General features: G+C 40.9%; 1 protein-coding gene across 2 annotated transcripts in view; it reads right to left on the reverse strand.

The window, feature by feature from the left end:
- NUP160 (nucleoporin 160) overlaps nt 1-19,177 on the reverse strand; it is a 56,524-nt gene that overhangs the window by 10,847 nt on the left and 26,500 nt on the right. For both annotated transcript variants that reach the window (XM_048484946.1, XM_048484947.1), the window contains exons 14-28: nt 18,750-18,849; nt 16,968-17,133; nt 16,176-16,303; nt 15,907-16,067; nt 15,147-15,280; nt 14,174-14,244; nt 12,356-12,512; nt 11,044-11,113; nt 8,913-9,011; nt 4,080-4,199; nt 3,845-3,940; nt 3,637-3,731; nt 2,089-2,185; nt 1,901-2,006; nt 439-599 (exon numbers count right to left, since the gene is read on the reverse strand). In XM_048484946.1, coding sequence (XP_048340903.1) covers nt 439-599; nt 1,901-2,006; nt 2,089-2,185; nt 3,637-3,731; nt 3,845-3,940; nt 4,080-4,199; nt 8,913-9,011; nt 11,044-11,113; nt 12,356-12,512; nt 14,174-14,244; nt 15,147-15,280; nt 15,907-16,067; nt 16,176-16,303; nt 16,968-17,133; nt 18,750-18,849 — 1,761 coding nt within the window. The remainder of the gene's footprint in view (nt 1-438; nt 600-1,900; nt 2,007-2,088; nt 2,186-3,636; nt 3,732-3,844; nt 3,941-4,079; nt 4,200-8,912; nt 9,012-11,043; nt 11,114-12,355; nt 12,513-14,173; nt 14,245-15,146; nt 15,281-15,906; nt 16,068-16,175; nt 16,304-16,967; nt 17,134-18,749; nt 18,850-19,177) is intronic.

Here is a 19,177-nt window from a genome sequence, read left to right on the forward strand (position 1 = left end):
GGCAACCAAAAAGGCAATGGAGTGATTATAATAATGAATTATGTGGTAGGTTTCTGAGGAAGGCTGGAGTAGGCACCAGAGGATAGAGATGTGTATCTGTGGGCTTCAGGGGTTTGTGTGTGTGACAGAAAATAAGAGAGAATGTGCGAACATATATCTCTTTACATATTTTAATCTCGTCATTCCATCTAATTCCTTATATATGAGTATGAGCACCGTTTTTGTTGCTGTTGTTTAAACCAAGCAGTACTTCTATTTCAATCAAACTGTCAGATAACTTAGGGGAATTATGAAAGTTTCAAATTACCTGGCCACTTGTCTATCTCCAATGTGATGCTGAAAAAAGTTTGATGCACACCAATAAATATGCTAGTCACACAGTACCTGGATATTTAGGAGGAGACTACTAGTAAGCAAACCCTTTTAAAATGTTCATACCACTGCACCAGAAGCTGGCTGTACTATCCAAGCATTTTCGGGGCGAATCAGCCGCAGACAATTAATAGCTGCAAGGTAACAGTTTGCTTGCTTCTTCAGTCCACAAAGTGTGCGCACTTCTCTACCCAGACGCATTCCATATTCAAACATCACTGATCCAGCTAAGGAAGAAAATACATGCCATTTAACATCTCTGGTATCCAGTTTCTAGATGCCTCTGATCCTTTCTTTGGAGTTTTATAATACTTTATCTAACAGAGCTGAAATTCAGAGTAGAACTAGATATTATTTTGATAAACACAAAGGGCTGGATCCAAAATTTTACAAACAGAACAAGTTCGTAGAAGCAGATGTTTACTATTCTTCACTTCTCTCAGCAGCCCCTTACTGCCCCCCTCAGCAGCTGAACAGTAAACCAGAGCAATACATCTCATGGGACATGGTTTTGGAAAGTGTGGAAGTATCTTGGGAGACGGAGACGGAAGTTTCCGGGAGAAGGTGAGAAACATCAGTATAGACGTTTCAGATTCCAAGTTCAAGCAGAATCTCTACTGACAAACAATCTCTGTTGACATACACACATTCATAGAGAGCTTCTAGTCAACCCATACAGTGTGAGGTCTTAGGTTCAACTGCTTAACTGCCGCAGATAGAATGTTCACTTTCTGAAAATTTCTCCCAGCATGCAATCATCAGGTGCAACTGATTTCAAAGTATCCTTGGAATTTAACATTTAGATCAATGGTCGCAGCTGAGTCGCGTTGACCTTCAGCTAACGAACTTAATCAGCTACTGCCTGCGAAGGCTAAAGAAAACCAAAAACAAAGTTTTAATATGAGACCCAAACATTTCAAACATGGCTACGGTTAGGCTTTTCTCCACAACCAGCCTCTGTGAACTTGCTTTGTTGACAACAGCTTGAATCCAATGTATTTGCGGGAGAAAATGCTTAATGGAGTACCAGAAGATACTTACATACAAGCACTTCTCCCAGAGACATTTTTCCCCAGCTGGTCTGACATACAGCTTTGGGGCACATGAGGGGGAAACTGATTGAACTCTCATCCATTTACACTCCCCTAAAAATTCCTCTGAAGCAGTGGTTCCCAATCTTTTTTCACTCATGTATCCCTTGGCAACTGATTTCCCTAAAATTGTACCCCCATATTAGCAAACCCATTATGTCATTTTTTTCATGTACCCCCAACACTCTGGTGTGTACCCTTGGGGATACATGTACCCCAGATTGGGAATCACTGCTCTGTAGTCACCGTGTCAGAAATATGAAAGAAACACATGCTATACAATCTCACATTTGGAACTGTCTGACACTCATCAGCTATTAAAAATAAATCCTTTAGTCCTACTTAGCATGTACTAGAAACCACCCTGTAAGCTTACTGCATATGTTAAAAGCCACATGAACAACTATTTGGAATCTTTTGAAAATAGTCAGACATACCTTTCCGGTAGTTGTGGCGATAAACATGGAAAGCATATAGCAGCTCATAATAATTGTGAGTCATCAGATCTACTGCACGAGCACGATATTCAATTATTCCCACAACCTATAACACAGATAATTATGAAACATAACTGAACTATTCCCTTATACACCCGCTTTGTCTCTAACAAGCACAAAGTACTCACTTCATTATGAAGATTCACATAAGGGAACTCCACAAGATCCTGAAGCTGAGAGCGCTCACAGAGAACCACTACCAACTGTCGTAAACAATCCAGTTGCCTAGGGAAAAACAAGTTAAGTTCCTTCTCTTTCAAATGCTTAACTAAATAAACTTTACTAAACAACCTTATCAATGAATATTTGTAAGAAATAGGATCCTAACATGTCATGCTGATATGAAAAAAAGATTAGACATACAGGACAGCTTGATTTGCTGTTGAATCTCTCTAAGAGAACAATGTGTGCGGCTGGAAACAAACTGGGACACAAGTCAGCATTATCACAGAAAGGGCACAACTCATGTGAATACTTTCTGTGAACATGCTGCAATGTCTAACATTCCCCTATATGAAAGGAACATAGAGCAGATTTGTAAAAGTGTTCAAGACTCTTGACACAATCTGCAGCTGAATGTATACAGTTCCATTAAAAACAACTGAGAGCACATGGTGTTTCAACTGCAATAAAACTAACATTTGATCCTGCAGCGAGAGTGAGAAACACAGTTATCAGATCGCTAGTGGCAACAATAAACTTATGGTGATGAATGCTAAATCTCTTGTGAAAGTCTAACATCTAAACAGTGCAAAAAATATGAGCTACCCCTCTACACACACACCCGATGCTAAATGCAACAAAATGATCTATCTCCCTCACTTGAGACTCCGTTCTCATCTTCCACATTTTGCCGTATTTGGTAAAACTCAGAAGCGTTATGAATGCTTCAAACTTTATCTAATTCCTGATGTGGCCATGCAAAACAGGAGATAGGCTGCATCTTTCTCTTAAGTTTTCTGCATGCACAGGTGTCTGACAGAGTGTTTGAGTGAAGTTAAATGGAGACTGAAGTAACAACTGGCAACTAAACTCACACAAAATCTGTCAATATATGATAATGTGCACTGTGACCTTGCCCTAATGAAATAATGAATACAGATTTGGGTTTCCATAGTCACTACGCAAACAAAAACATCCAAATATGGATGCAGGTTGTATTTAACTATGGCAGGGGAGCCAAACATGGACTGGTCCTTGTACAACAGTAAGACACAGAACCATGTATCATGGGACTGCAGAAGTGGATGGGATAAAGTAGTCACATGGACCCATCATACCAGCTTTAAACAAACCCTCCTGCTTGCTCTCTAATAGAAATTTGAAAGTGTCAGCTAGAATTGCTTACAAGTCTGGCTTCATCCTGGAAAACAAAATTACCTGCTAGGCTTAACACACAAGGAAAAAAACCCTACTTTTCTCCTGATCAAGAACTTCACATACATTTTCTCTGCTACTTTTCCTTCTGCCAGAATAGACAAAATGCTTCTGACAGTAGCAACACTGTACAAAAAATAAAAATCCAGCTCAGGCACAATTCTCGCCCATGCACGCCCTCTTCTTTGGCCTAGATTTGTTGTTACTATTTTAATACAATAGCAAAAAGCCCCAAACCAGTCATTACAAGTGACACACAATTCAACCACACTACATAGTTAGGAGGTAGACATTACTACCTGCTAGAGTCTGGATTATGGGTCAAGGCTTCATACGCTTGATTGTTATGTCCTAAATCCAAGTGGTGTTTGAAAATGCATGTCCTCAAGGTAGCCTACAACACAAGTACATAGTTTCAACCAAACTATAATATGCAACAAAAGTTATTCAATATAAGAAAAAAATATGGTATCAGAAGAACTCAACATGAGAAAATTAACCCCTTACCTGACTTCGCCAATCATCAGCTGCTTCTGTAATTGCTAAAGTTGCCAGTTGAATGATCAACTCAGGTAGACCCATTGTGTCTAGCAAACGTAGAACCTAGAGAAGAGATATTCAACCACTGAAATGATACCTGAACTACTGCAAAAGACTTAAACAAATAAGTGCTCTCACCCATAAATGAGGAGCACACGCACACCATTATAAATAGTATTTTGTAAGCTTGTTAACAAAATACCTTATCATAGTACTGTAGTCGTGGGGTTGATCCCATTTCTATATCATCTGATCTAATTAGCCTGTCTAAAAATTCTTCTTTTTCAACTTCTGAGGCTGCTTCACAGAAACAGTCCAGGGCCTGTAAGCAAAGAAGAAATCAAGCTAAAATGCTACGTATAACACAAATTACGTCCTATAACAGAATAAGTAAGACCAGTTCAGACTACCCGGCTACTGCTATGTTTAGTATCAGAGGAGTGTTACCCAATTTAATAGTATACCTTATAAAAAGAACAATGTTATTGGTGGGATCCAAAAGTTGGTTATACATAAGGGCTTTTCAGTTCTCCTATGTTACTACAACTCTCCCTCCACAGCCATCCCTGAAGACCGAGAAGCCTTCTGGAAGGGCACTCAACATGGTACAAGAGGCTGCTACTGGGAAAGGGCCAGAATCTACATGTATGTGTGTACATGAGCACCACTGGATTCCAGTTCCTAGCCTGCACCATAGCAAAGCCATCTAAGATTATTTCCCACCCATTTCAATCCTTTTAAAAATTTCATTCAAGTGAGGCCTAACATCATGGTATTACATAAGTAGGAGGAAAATAGTTAGGCTTGGGTAGTCAGTTAAATTGTTATTTATTATATCTGATTTTCTACCCTCATAAGGTGGCTAGCAATTTAAAACATACATGAGGAAACATTTTAAAATCGTTAAAACCAACCCACCTACATATACCATTAAAAGAGACGTAAAATATGTACAAAGACATAAGAACAGCATTTTAAAATTGGTCACTTAGGAATTAAATTAGGCTTCAGATGATAGGAAGTTAAATCAAAGATTTGTTCTAGTAATTGCAGAGGCATGATTGTGAAGCTGAAGGATTTAACCCACTAATTTGGTAGCCCTGGCCTTCATGAAGACTGCAAAACCCATCCAACAAAGAAAGGGGGGAGTTGCATATTCAACTTCTGAAATAAATGTCTTCTCTCTTAATCCTCAAATTGAGACAAACCCCTCGCCCAAGGTTGCTGCCAACTTATTTGGATTGCTGACTGCTAAGGTTGCAAAGCAATCTAAACATAGTATGTGAGCCATTTAAATACTTCAGGTACCATTTTGAGTTACCTTGACAACCCAGATCATTGCCAAGGCTTCTGCTCCCATAATGCCATGTTATCCTGCTAAACTGTATAGTGCCCTCAAAGATCAGTGGTGTACATCTAATGACTCATCAAAGGAACCAAGAGCACTGCACTCTGCAGACATGCTTCACAGGAACTGCATGCTTCAACACCCATCAGATTGCTGAGGCAAACAGAAATGCATGTGAAGTTTCAGTGTCATCTTGATAGACCTCAGGCATCACTTTGGGCTGCCAAAGCAGTCCAGCAGATGCCAGGGCCTACTTCAAGCCAAGCCAGAGAATAAGAATGATAATGAGGAAGGCAATGGAGGGAAACCCTATGTCATTCTTCAGGGTTATCCAATTGCATATATTTTTTCAACAGCAAGTAGGGAGCAGCTGTACACAGGATTTCGAAGACACAGGTATACACATTTTATACATCTGCTGTGTAATGAAGATGCTATTTCAATCTCATGCCAGTGGGTAATAACTTTTCCATCTTGGTACATAACAGATCAAAGAATGCAAGCGCTGAAAAAAATATATTACACTTGTATTTGAAGTATAATAGGGATGTGCATTCAACAAAGCCTAACTGGGAAAAACCCTGAAAAATACCTTATTAGTATTTTGGGAGGGGGAGGAGGGGTTCCCCTGAAATAAATGGTGGTGATTTGAAGGAGCTGAAAAGTGGATCCCAAAAAATGCTGACCTTTTCCCCAGCATTTTTGGGTGTTTTGCCCATGGCACCATGTTTAAAAATCCCTTTCTCCCTCGCCTGCTAACTGACTTCGTCCAGAATTTAGCTCTGCACAACTGGTAGTTAGGCTTAGTTAATACTTTAAATATTAGGTAAAATTTGGATTCGGGATTATTCGGGCATAAAAGTATGTGTATGCCAGATTCAGTATGCCCAAATATATTCAGATATCAGAATATATTCGGGTCCATCTAATTTGTTTTTGTATTTTGGGTGTTTTTCGTTGCAAGGGGCGCATTTTTAAAGCTAGCAGCACCAAAATTTCAGGCCCTCATCTGGAGACTGTCCTGATGATGTCATCAGAGTTTGGTAAAGTTTGGTTCAGGGAGTGGGGGTGGATGTTTGAGAGAATTCTGAGAGAACTCAGCCAGCAGACTTCATGTGTAGGAGCAGGGAAACAAAATAAGCCTTTTGGGAGCCCATAAAATTGAACCCCCAGAAGCAAAGTTCACCAAGCCTGGATGCTATTACCAAGAGGGCCTCCTAGAGCCACCTTGAAAGTATGGTGCTTGAAAAATGTGCAGGCTGCTTACACACTCAGAAATTCCCCATTGGCTACAATGGAGCCACTGCAGAGTAGAGTCTGCCAGGCTCTCCAGCAAGTTCTATGGTGGGAAAAATTAATTAACTTTTGCCACCACAGACAATGGGGCTTGCTGTTATGCCCAGCTGGCTCTGTGCTGGAAATTTTGGGAGAAGGACTCGGGGGGGGGGGGGGTGTCTTGCTCTGGGTAGGGGCACCTAATTTCCCGCAGGGCTGTTCATGACTCTCCTCAAAGGAACCAGCCAACTTTGCCGAAGTTTGGATGGTTGGGCACTCTTTCTGTGGGCATCAAGTTCAACTGGATGCTCACAGCATTTGCCCCTCCTATGCAAACTTTAGCAAAGTTGGTTGGTTCTTTCAGGAGACTCAAACCAGCAGCCCTGCAGGAAAAAAGTGCCCCATCCCACAGCAACCCCCCAGAACTCTCCCCCCAAATTGAAATCTCTACAACAAAGCCAGCTGGGCATAACAGCAAGCCCCGATGAAGTCTGGGCTTAACCTGGTCAGGTCTAGCATTCAGCTTTGCGACACCATCTCCAAACTCTCTGACTTCCGAGGTGGTGGTGCAGAGTTGAACGCTGGGCTCGACCTTGTCAGGTCGAGCATTCAACTGTGCTCTGCAGCCTCAGGCAGAGCACAGTTTCTGAGGCCTGGTGCCTCAGAGACCCACATGGAGTTTGGAGGCGGATGGAATTTTTCAACTTTTGAGTTCAATAGAACTGAAAAATTTCAAATTCCCACAAAAAGCCAGTAAGGAGATTTGGCTTTTTTCACTTTTATTGAAAATGTCCATGACTATTAAATGATACATATGCCTGAACTTGAATCTATTGTTAAAAAACAAAAAAGATAAAAAGGGGAAAGATAAGGCGAGAAAGACTAATGAGGATAAAAAAGCGGGGGGGGGGAGGGGAAGCTGTTTCTGAGAGCTCAACAGCTCACTCACATTGCTGATTCTAGATTTTTTCTGGAACTGGTGGGTCTGAATCCAGACCTCTGCAATCTACCCATCAAATTTTAATGTCCCCAGTATCTGGGGAGGCAAGAGCTAACAAAAACTTGTTCTGCAACTGGCAGAATAATCCCTATCAGCAATCTGCAGCCTGGAAGCACACGTAGGCTCAACCAGAGTGAAAGGCCATTCCATCAGAAGTTTTGCATATATTGTACAGCGCTATACTATATTGTAAATATACTGTAATGCACTATACTAAAAATGAGATTTATACGACAGACACTGTGGCACATAAAATAGTTTAACCTCCAACAAAGTTGCAACAAAAATATTTCTTCTGCCCAAATGCTCAGGAAGATGTACTCTCTCACATGACAAAAGTATCCTGATTTCCCAGAACAGTCCTCCCACCTCCCCTTTTCAGTGCCCTTCTTGCTTTTCCACTCTCTCATATTCAAACCAAAATTCCAATGTCCTTTGAAATTAAGAAAGAATGAAATAAAAAAGAAACTAAATTATTATTATTATTATTATTATTATTATTATTATTATTATTATTATTATTATTATTATTATTATTATTATTATTATTATTATACTACACAGAACAACACAGAACAAGTGTCTGGAATTCATCTCTGAATATTGAGTCCTTCCCAAGGACCTAGAGGTATTTGCATAGAATATGTGCAGTTCCTAGAAGTTGTTGTTGTTATTATTATTATCATCATTATCATCATTATTATTGTTGTAGATTTCACAGCTGCCAGATCTTTAGCTGGTTGTTGGCCTTCATTACAATTCAAGCCTCACCCAGAGGCCTAGGAAGTTGTAATGTATCAGCGTAGTATTCGTGCGGATCCCAGCAGGGCTGCCTTCTGAATTTGACAGATGTTAATTTTGTCTATTATTATTATTATTGCCCTGTTCACTGGCTGTGTATCTGACCATCTGCCAGCCCCCAGAATTTGACCACTCCCAGGATTTGATCACTGGGCTGTGATGCCAGATGCCCCTTATTATTAATTATTAACTATTTATTGAAAGATGCTGCTGCTATAGTTTTAAGGTTTTGTATTTTTAACTGGGGTTATTCAATTTGTTTTATTATGTTTGTGGTTGTTTTGTTGTACACCGCCCTGCACCCTTTGGGGGTAGGGCGGCATATCAAATCAAATAAATAATAATAAAATAATAATAATAATAATATTATTTCGATTTATTAGACCGCCCTACCCCCAAAGGGCTCAGGGCGGTTTACAGGCAACCAGACACAATACACTGCAACTAAAACAATCGAATAATCCCAATTAAAACAATAAATACAATAAAAACAGTAGCAGCAATTACCTTCCATAATTAGTACATCAAGCAAGATCAGCGCATAATACTCTTGACCAGCCACTGCCTAAATCAAGCCAATAGACATTTCATGCTTGGAAACAAAAAGTTACCTTGTGTCCTTCTCCCATAACAAGGTAGCATCGTCCCATCATAAAGCAGCAGGATCCCACATTCACATGACACCAAGGTTCAAGTAAACGAATATATTCCTAAAATAAACACAGCTCTCACAATCACAGCAAGCTTTTTCCTTCACTGCAAACATTCTTCCTTCCCAGTGGTGTTAAGTAAAGATCAATGAAATTCAGTTTGAATGTAGACAGACTGAGTTCTGATCTTGTTTGTATCTGTTGTATGGACTAGTGAGTCATTATACAGGGCTTCAGCACACACGATAAATACTGTGTTCCAAACCCCACAACTGCTGATGTCTTAAGTTTGCAAAATGCCAAACTAACAGGCTGGAAATGAATTAAACAGACGATCCCAGTTAGGCACAATTCCAATCCGAATAGCTACAGAAAATGTCTAAAAACTGAAGAGATACACATTTGAATGTGTCAGTCAACTAATAAGCTGAACAGTTTCCCAAAAACGTTTTGAAGTGCGGATTCTTTAACTCATTAGTGATGTTCTTCCTGTTTCTGCAGATGACCCTTAGGGTTTAGGACTGTGTATACAACACGGGGTTCCCAATATGGAAGCCAACAAGAGTTGCTAAAAAGTGGATGGAGTCAGGTTGAGCTTTTGGCCAGCAAGGCTTCTGATTGGCTGTGCAGATTTTTAAAATGTTACTACAACACAACACTACAGCAGCAGCTACTACAACACAAGGATCTTCACTGTGTGACTAAAGATGAGCTATGGGCATGAAGAAAATATTTGTAAACATATTCACAAAAGGCATTCTGTTAAACTGTTCTGACAAAGTGTTGAAGAGTTATTATCAGAATTATGCACCACTTCACTCTCTGACATTTTTGGCCTCACCTCTTATGGGAGCCATTTTGTGATTATAGCTCCACCTCCTGCAGCAGCCATTTTGTGTTTGGGCCCACCACCCTGTATCAGAATTCCAAAAATGCCTGCAGGCTCAAAACGTAACTCTGTGAAGTGTTTGAATATCATAATTCATTGGAATGAACCAAATACTTCCAACTCAGTGCTGCACAAGAGGGAGGAAACAGGCAAGCCAGGCTCATATCTGGTTAACACTGGAACTGAGCCCAAACATAGGCCATTTCCGCATGGCGGCGGAAATGGCGAGGTCGGCGCATTGCGCGCCGACCCGAAGACACTGGGACCGTCCGCATGGACGGTCCTGGAAGCAGCCGGGCAGCCGGCGCCATGGAGCGCCGGCGCCCGGCCGACCCGGCTTGTCCCTGGGCCTCCGGCACGTCGCCAAGGCCTGGGGACACCCCCCCCCCCAGCCCTGCGCACCTGCTCCAGCGGCGCAGGGCAGGGGGGCGTGTCCCCAGGCCTCGGCAACGCGCCGGAGGCCCAGGGACAAGGTAAGTGCCGGGTGGGGGAGGCGGCGTGAAGCCGCTGCCGTTCGCTCGGCAGCGGCTTCACGGCGGCGTATCCCCAAAAGAGCGCTTCCCAGCGCTCTGGGAATACGCCGGCTTCAGGCCGGGCGGGCAGCGCGAGGGCGGCGCGGCTGCGCTGCAGCTGCGCCCCCTGTGCGAATGGCGGCCTGGAGACGGCGTTTTTACCCTCTCCAGGCCGTCATTTTATGCCCGTGCGGAAACGGCCATAGTTTCAGATCTTGGAATAGGAAGGAAGTTGGGTGGCTTCAGTCATGGTTAATACCGGTGCCAAATTTACTGCTTAAAGTAAAGAAGAATGATAAAGAATTTGTTCCAACAAGGAATGATGCAGCCTTTCACCAAGGTTAACTCCCTGTTCACATTACATCTGTAATGGTGCTATTACTTGGTAGTTTCTGAGAAAGGTATATAAATGGCTATCCAGGCCTTGAAGAACTAAAACTACTACTAATTGTTTCCCTGTGTAAATATGCATGCTAACTATAGCATATCACTCACACTCCATTTTATCTCTTTTTAGCATACCAGAGAAGTCTATGATTGAGCATACATTTTAAAAAATAAACAAAATACATACATCACTTACAATTAGTTTCTAAACAAGCTCCAAAATTTATTTAAAGTGTAAGGGTTACTACTTAAGAAATATTTTATACCTATAAATGTTTAGAATATTTCCACGTAAACGACTCACCTGCAGCTGAGTATATTGACAAGCCCCCATCAGACATTCTGGAAAGAGGAAACCAGGATTACTTGGCCACCTGAGTGTCGTATAAGGAATTTAGGTTCTTGAAGTTTTGACAAGACAGTAGTTTCCACTTTAATACAAAGAAAAATGGGAGTGTTCCCTGTAATGGGCATACTAGAAACACCAATGAACTAAAATCACTAGAACAAAAGTAGAAATCAGGAGGAAAACATAAATATCATGGAAAGAGCTTGGATGTAACAGGTGGGTAATGCTTAAGTTCTGTTATATCAGCTGCATCCTACACTCCCTACTAAATGCTGAAGCAGCGGCTGTTTACAGTCATTTTTGTCTGGCTTTTAGTTTTACTTCACTCCTACCTCAAAGGGATTGGTTTTCTGCAAAAATGGATTTCAACAAGGAGGAGAGAACAGACTGCTTCTGTTACCCTCAGAATCTTGTTTGGAAGGCTCTCTATTATGGATGAGCGTTCAGATATATCTGGTCTGAATATATACCCCAAATGTACTTGGTTGGTATTTTAAGCTATTTTTAATTTTTATTCATTTAAAACATTTATATGCCAGCTTTCCACTAAAATAGGGTTCTCAAGGGTATACACAGGCATTTGGAACAGTATTAGGGCTTCTTGGGAATACTGGTAACCAGGTCCCATATATTTCCAGAAACTTTCAAGACTATCCTTAGCAACTATTTTAAGGATCCCAGGCTTGTTTAACCAATTTCCTGGGTGACAGGAAGGTGGCTTACAGTCAGCAAGAATGTCACCTGGCCTAAGAAGGCACCTTGAAGCCAGTGAAAGTCTTATGTGGTCTGGAATGGTTGACTTCTCCTCCATCCCTCCTTTGTAGTGAAGGGCCCCTTTTCCAGGGCCTTTCCCCCTTTCCATTCCACAATCCTGCAATAGAACAGATGTGAGACCTTGTTCAAGGACCCAGAGAACTGGACTCCTTAGTCCAATTGACTTGAAACTTGAGGAGCCTTTAGTGAACAGGAAGCACTTGCTCCCCTGCAATTTTGGTTTCATTTGAGAAAGGTCCCCCATGGGGACTAACGGAACTCAAATAATTCAAAAATCCCCCCAAAATTCAAACCTATACTCCAAAATGGTAGCAAGGAATCCAAATACCAGTATTTACAACCTTCACAAAATCAGAATCTGAAAAAAACTATGCTCCACCTCGAAATCTACTCTCTATGGGTTAAACTGGAAAGGTCACACTATTATACCAAAGGTCTGAAGAAAACAGCTGATTTTTCCAGTTTGGATAGAGGCTACAATTCTGAAGGATACAAAAACTGCAAGAGACAACTCGAAATGTCAGAAAACATTTGAGGCCAGCTCAATGCTGTTTCATCCCAGGTCCCATTAGATGGGAACAGCTGTGCTATCGTGTGTTTCCGGGCTACCTCATGAAAGAACAGCTCCACAATAGTTTGAGGGCTGGTCACTAGAACAGATTAAAAGAGAGTTATCAGTATTACACAAAACTACAGTTAAAGTTTTAGTCTATGGTCATTACACAAACATACTAGTGCAGTAAACACATACTTGTACAGTAAACACATCACTTACTTCATCTTAATTCTTATAAATCCACCTTAAGTGCCCACTTCAAAATTCCAGGGCACAGAATTTACACTTTGAGGCATACAGTTCTATTTTTTTGCAGCTAAACACTAGATTTTCATTTGCTTGTGTTATAACTTTCTCATTTGAAAGTCCAAACAGTGAAACTGAACCAAAAGCACATTGAGACTATTCAAGTCTGGAAATTTGTGTTGTTATAAAAAGAACATTGTAGAAATGGGAGGGAGAGGTCCTGCTTGGGTTCCCAGGGTTGCTGCAAATTCTCTCCACTGTTCCCTTAGCAGAAGGCAGAAACGGGCAGGAGGGGGACTGTGGTGATGGAACAGCCAATCAAAATGCAGGAAAAACGGGATGTTTTCACCTGCATGTTTGCATTGAAAAAAAAAATAGCGTGTTCCTGCGAAGGGGCAGAAAGAAAATGGATTGTTTCCTTCATGGAAAATGGGCACCCATAGGAAGGACAAAAATGGAGTAAAACAGACCCAGATTAAAAAATAACAGATGCAACCCGTTATTATTATGTTGTGTGGAATTGACCCCTGATGCATTTCTTGAGCTCCCTTCTTATGTCCAACTTATGCCATTCCTCTTATTAGGATGTTAGAAGGTAGTGCTATAGTCTGTTATAGATGAAAGCGGGGTTTTCCACCTTGGGGCAAAGGATGGCTCCATCCTCAATATTACTAGGCTTACAAGGTCTGAGAACCAGGCCCTTCTGGGTGAAAGGGAACAATCAGTGACCCCTGGCCAGTCTTCTCTGACCTCCCCCAGAAGCCCTCCAGTCAGGAAAGTGGAAGGGAAGGGAACCCTTTAGGCCACAGTGGCTGGAGGCCATCCTGACCTTCCTGCCTGCATCTTCAGGTCCCTTGAATAGCATATCTAGATCTGTCTGCTCTTTGTGGTGGCAAACAGCACCAGTACGGACTCCTAAAACACCTTGCTATTGCTTGGGAGGTTTCTGGTCTTAGGGGTCACTCTTCCAGGTCCAGCCTCAATCACTTGAGCCAATCTGCTGTGGTGTTGTACCCGCCCCATATGAATTCTGCCTGCAGGCTTGCAAGATTTGTTGTGCCCAACTGGACAGTAGAAGAGCTTTCTGATTGCCATCACTCTGGGGCCTCCTTATCTTACATGAACTTTCACTGTCATGCTGTTGTTCTTAGAACATGATGACCTCTGAGGAGATGTTTGGAAACAAGCAGGCCCTTTCTGGCTGTTCAAAACATCTAGGTGTGAAACTGACAATTATATGATTTAAGAGTATCATTGTATTATGAGTGCGATGTAAGTAAGACATGTGGTGATGGATATTGTATATATACTTGCATACTTGCTTTAGCAATAATAGTATCATTTAATATAAGGCAGTTAGGTGTAATGCAAATTTGTTTCTAGCAGACTCAAAGCATCTACCAGTGTAAGCTGAAGGAGCTTTCCGCTTTCAAAGTTCCAGTCATTTGGCAAAGTCTTAAACACTGCATGTTAAGAGATTTGTGTGTAACAGTTTCTGCAACTTCTTACCTAGACTGAGTGGTGTTAGAGCTGTAGAATCTGTCAGCTTTAGTACAGAAAGATGTTGAAGGTTGGATTCCCTAAACAAAGAACAGTCTATCAGACTAAGAAAACTATCCCTTGGAGTCTTAACATGACACAAATATTAACAATTCATTAATTAAAAACGATCAAATCAAATCTAGTACATTAGAATGTTTGATAAGGATTAGAGAGACTAGGATTCAAATCCCCACTTAGCCATACAACTCTTGAGTTACACTTAGTCATATCTTTCTCACGGGGCTGTTGGAAGCAGCAAATGAAGGAAAAAAACATGATCATCACTCTGAACACTCTGGAGGAAAGGTGGGATAATATTTGATGGGTAGATAGGAGCCATGGAAGGATGCATGGAAGAGAAAGAGATTATACCATTTTTCAGTATAAAACAAGGCTGAGGCAGTGTGGAAATTCTCAGGGCCAAGTGACTCATCATATGATGACTTCACATTATTTTGGGTAGTAGGGAGATGTGCATTTGAAGCAGCAACAAAAGGTTTTTAAAAAGCTGAAGCAGTTGCTTCTTCAAAATCTTTCAAGAAGTTCCACAGACATGATAAATTTAGCTCACCCATCAACTATTTTCATTTAAAGATCTTAAAACCATATCAAAATGGCACAAGAAAGACAAACGAAGCTTTACAGTCCTCAATCCTTGGTATGAAGCTTCTTAAGCTATGTGACAAAGCACCAACAGATGAAGTAATGTTTGGGATAAGACACGCTACACTCAAGCTGTCTTGAATAGTATTTTTACTAGGAAGTCTACGTGGAAAACAGCAGTTCTAGAAAAAGACTCTGAAATAATCCTTAGAGCCAAACAGAGTTTGTCCAAATCAGTCACTTATTATTGTAACAATATGTTACGTCTTTCACATTCAGTGAGAAGAAGCTGCCCGTGCTTAATTTTTCATTCATATCACCAAGACACTTAACTTACAATTCATCAACTGGAACATCTGATGCCAAACGCTGACTTGCCCACCTGATCAGGTAATAAGATAATATCAGAACAGAAGTACGATGAAGTAAGTTCTGCTGAGTGTGGAATACTTGGCCTCCTCCCAAAATTGCCTTAAAAAATCATATTAACAGCCATTAAACTTCATTCAAAACAATAATACATCACTACAAATAACTATGGGATTCATCCTCTCCTTTTGTGTGAAACAATCTGTTTTACTACTATCCCTAAATATGAGCTAAAACCAAAGGAAATCTTTGAAACAAGACAAAAATGGGAATGTAAATTCAAATAGCTCAATGGCTTAAGAAAGGAGGCTCCGTTTTTCAGTCACCAAAAGTTCCAGCAGAAACCTGAAGGAATCTTAAGTATGTGGTCTGCTATGATGTAATGAGGCATGGAACAATATTGGGAAGCAATACCTAGGCCAGCAGTATTAGAGGGCGCTTTTCAGGGCAACACTTATTCATTGCAGCTGTAACTTTTCTTTTAGTGCCAAGCCCCCCAAAATTATTTTTACCTCAGCATTTAATGGACAGGTTCCATCAGCTGATGTACAGTCTGCTTTTTATCATTTTAGGATGATATCATTTTAGGATGCTCACGGTTTGCTTTGTGCTGTTTTTATGCTCTGCCTTGTTTAGTTTTAATATATTGTTACAGTTTGTGAGTCACCTTAAGCAGGGTGTCTAGAGAGGCAACATATAAGTTGTTTAAAGGAATAAAATATACTTACAGCATCACCAAGTCGCAGCAAGAGCTGCTGTAAAATCAGCAGATCCCGACAGATCAAAAAACGGGTCACAGAAAGCTTGTGCACACCACGGCATACCACATTTGCTGCTGTGCTACTACCATAGAGCTGTGAAAGATGCATACGCACATTCAGGGGCTGAGCTGTTGGGAAAGGGGTAGAGGAAAAATGTTTTATCTATAGATTTACTAAACAATTTTAACTCAATTGGGGGGAGGGGGGAATAGGAAGTACACCAGTTGTCCTCTCACCATTACTGAACCTTCTCTCCATTTCCATGTCTGTCTCATAATCCATTTCCTGGATAAGCACTCCAATGGTATTGATTGGGTTTTTAATCTCTTGTAACTTGCTGTGAATATCTTCCATCAGATTCTCTCTGGGGGAAAAAACAAGCAACATGCAAAAGGCTGCATTAAATATATTGAGAACTTCTGAAAGTAGATCTGATACACAAAGGAGGGATACCCTAACCTATCATGAGGCAAGGCATCCTACGGCCTCTCACCAAGTTATTCAGTCAGACTCTCATGAAGTACAATATGCATGGATGACAGTTATGAAATTGTAGTAGAAATCACTTTGAAGCTAGCTAGTGCATGACTGGTATGGACAAGAGGTCTCCTTCCACAGAAACTAACAAACACTTTTCTTATCTTGCAAGGACTTAGGTTGTGGAACATGTGGAAAATACGTTCCTCCACTGAATCCCAGTTATCTGGGGAAAAGATGGACTTATAAAATATAAAAATGCTGAGAACTGATTTTAAAGCACAAAGTGATTCAGTGTTTTTCTGCTACATGAAAGAAGTTTCAGAAAAACTGAAAAGTTTCATGAACAGAGTTTTTTAGTTTTCCTTCCTATCACAGAAAATTGATCCAGACATCAAATCTGCTTTCTTATAGAAGGCAGAATATAAAACTGGAAAGACAATCCAAGTGCACAATGAATGGATCAACATTTTCATCAAACTATCCACTACCATGCCAAGATCCCTTTCTTGGTTTTTATAAGAGCTTACTAGTTCAACTCCCAAGCTTACGTGTCATTAGCAATCAAGTCCCTCAGGATCTGTTCTGCTGCTCTCTCTGGAGGCTGGAGGCGGCAGCAATCCATTTCCATTGTGAGTGCCATCTCCACAGAAACTGACTCGCCAATTAACCGAAGACACTGAATGAGACTTACAAGATCATGTGAAAACTCAGATTCTGTAACAAAAACGCACAGCACTTATTTCAAAATGATGGCCTTAACAACAATAGCCAATGGTGGTAGAAAGAACGCTACAGCAAAAACAGAACAAGCCTTCACCCCATATTCCCTCAAAAGACATAGAAACAGTTCTTTTACCAGTATCTATTATAGCCAATAGGAAACCTAATAGAAGCAGGTTAACCTCCTTAGTTAGACCTTGACAGACACAGTTTTTCTTATTAGTTTCCTCACACAAGTGCTCAGCTACTACCATCAGCGGTTGAGGAGGAAGATCTGCTAAATCACAGTTACCTTGTAAAGTCTGACAGCAAAAGTTATACCCATGCCTGTATTAGCTGGACAAGATTAATTAGCTGGACTGCTTAGCTGGACAAGAGTGGAAAATAACTTTTTGAGCAGCAGATCTTGGTAGAAGGCCAAAGGGCTGCCCTGAAAAACATAGGGTCTCAAGTGCTTCAGACAGGCATAAAACTGTGTGATTGAGTGTTTTCTGCTGCCACCCCATCTCCTTTTTCAGCCAGCAGAAAAGGACAGTTATTCTCGCTTACATTCCCTGCACATATAATTAGCACGACATCTTGACAAGTTTGGAAACATAACACTGGCTCACTAATCATAAAATGATCGCCTTGAAGTAGGCATTCTTTAAATCTTTTTTTTCATGCAACTGAGAACAAGCAGTGCCTCTATTGATCACTTAGATGAATGCTGGATAAACTCATGGATAAACACTTATGTTTGAATGGATAGAGAGAGAACTTTTTAAGGATGGAGGCTACCTGGTCTTTTCTCTACTCCAAATCCTTTCACACTGGACAAGAATAATCCCATTAACCTCCTTCCTGCCCATTTCACTTTCCTCTTTTGTGCTGAGAAAGAGAAAACTAAAGCGGATAAGGAAAATGTGGAAAGGACAAAATCTATCTCTTTTGTATAGATAGATTTGAAGAACATTCTCCCTGGATAAATTGTAAAATGTGATTCAGGAGAGAAACTGGATGACTGATGGATCCCCGCCCCCCTCCTCCAGATATGCCAGGCTACTTCAGTTTTACAAAACAAAACATGAGCAACTGGAGATTTTAAGCAGGCACTCTTAGGCATGGTTCAAAGAATTTAAAAACTGGATCTGAGAGCCCAAGGGGGTGTAATGCTTGTACTTTGTCAAAGGAAGCAGAGAGAATGGCAAGCTGCTTTCAAAACTGAAGGCAATTTCTAAACCAGTTTGTGATTATGGGCCTAAACAGCTCCTTGGATCCCTGATTATTTTCTAGAAAAAGAAATGAATTTTGAAAAGAATGCACCTTGAATTAAGCTTCTGTCTACCTTGACAATACAAAAAGTTACTCAAATGCCACAATGGTGTTAAAACAGTGAACTGAATCCTATGCACTGCCAGGAGAAGGCACTAGTGGAGGCAGCAACTCTCTGTGAGCCCCAGATTATGATACTGGGGGGTTGGGGGATGCACATATGCAGTTAACCATGCAGTACAGGTGGCTACAGTGAGAAGGAGAAAGTGCCAAGATCACTTGTGCTGCCTCCTCTGCCAATGCTGTTGGCAGTGCAGAGTATTCAACCTTGAAAATTTGCTCCATCTCTCCATTACCATCTAGGCCAGTGCTCTCAACTTCATTCACCAGGGGATCGTCAGTCAAGAGATACAGGTGATCCATTAGGGAGCAGGGAACAAGAAAGGACAGGTAGCCCTGAGGAAGAAAAACATACCCATCCTTTAGTCTGTCAACATTAAAGCAAGATGTCTTACAAGCATTTCAAACTGCATTTTTATAAGTATGGATGGTGTCTTGCATATACTCTTCACTGTGGAAAACCAAATCAATTTGTGATGAAAATGCCTTTAGTCAGGGCAAGCCATAGAGAGAAATATAGTTGAAAATTTAATTGCAAATAGTGATGGATCAAAAAAGGTAAAAAACTAAATTCTTTAACAATTTTCATAGTTTTCAAAGCCCTTCTCAGAACTGACAGTCTCTGACCACCATCTAATCAAAGGGGAAAAACAAATATATTGTG

This window comes from Sphaerodactylus townsendi, linkage group LG02 (genome assembly GCF_021028975.2).
Source record: "Sphaerodactylus townsendi isolate TG3544 linkage group LG02, MPM_Stown_v2.3, whole genome shotgun sequence".
Classification (NCBI taxonomy): Eukaryota; Metazoa; Chordata; class Lepidosauria; order Squamata; family Sphaerodactylidae; genus Sphaerodactylus; species Sphaerodactylus townsendi.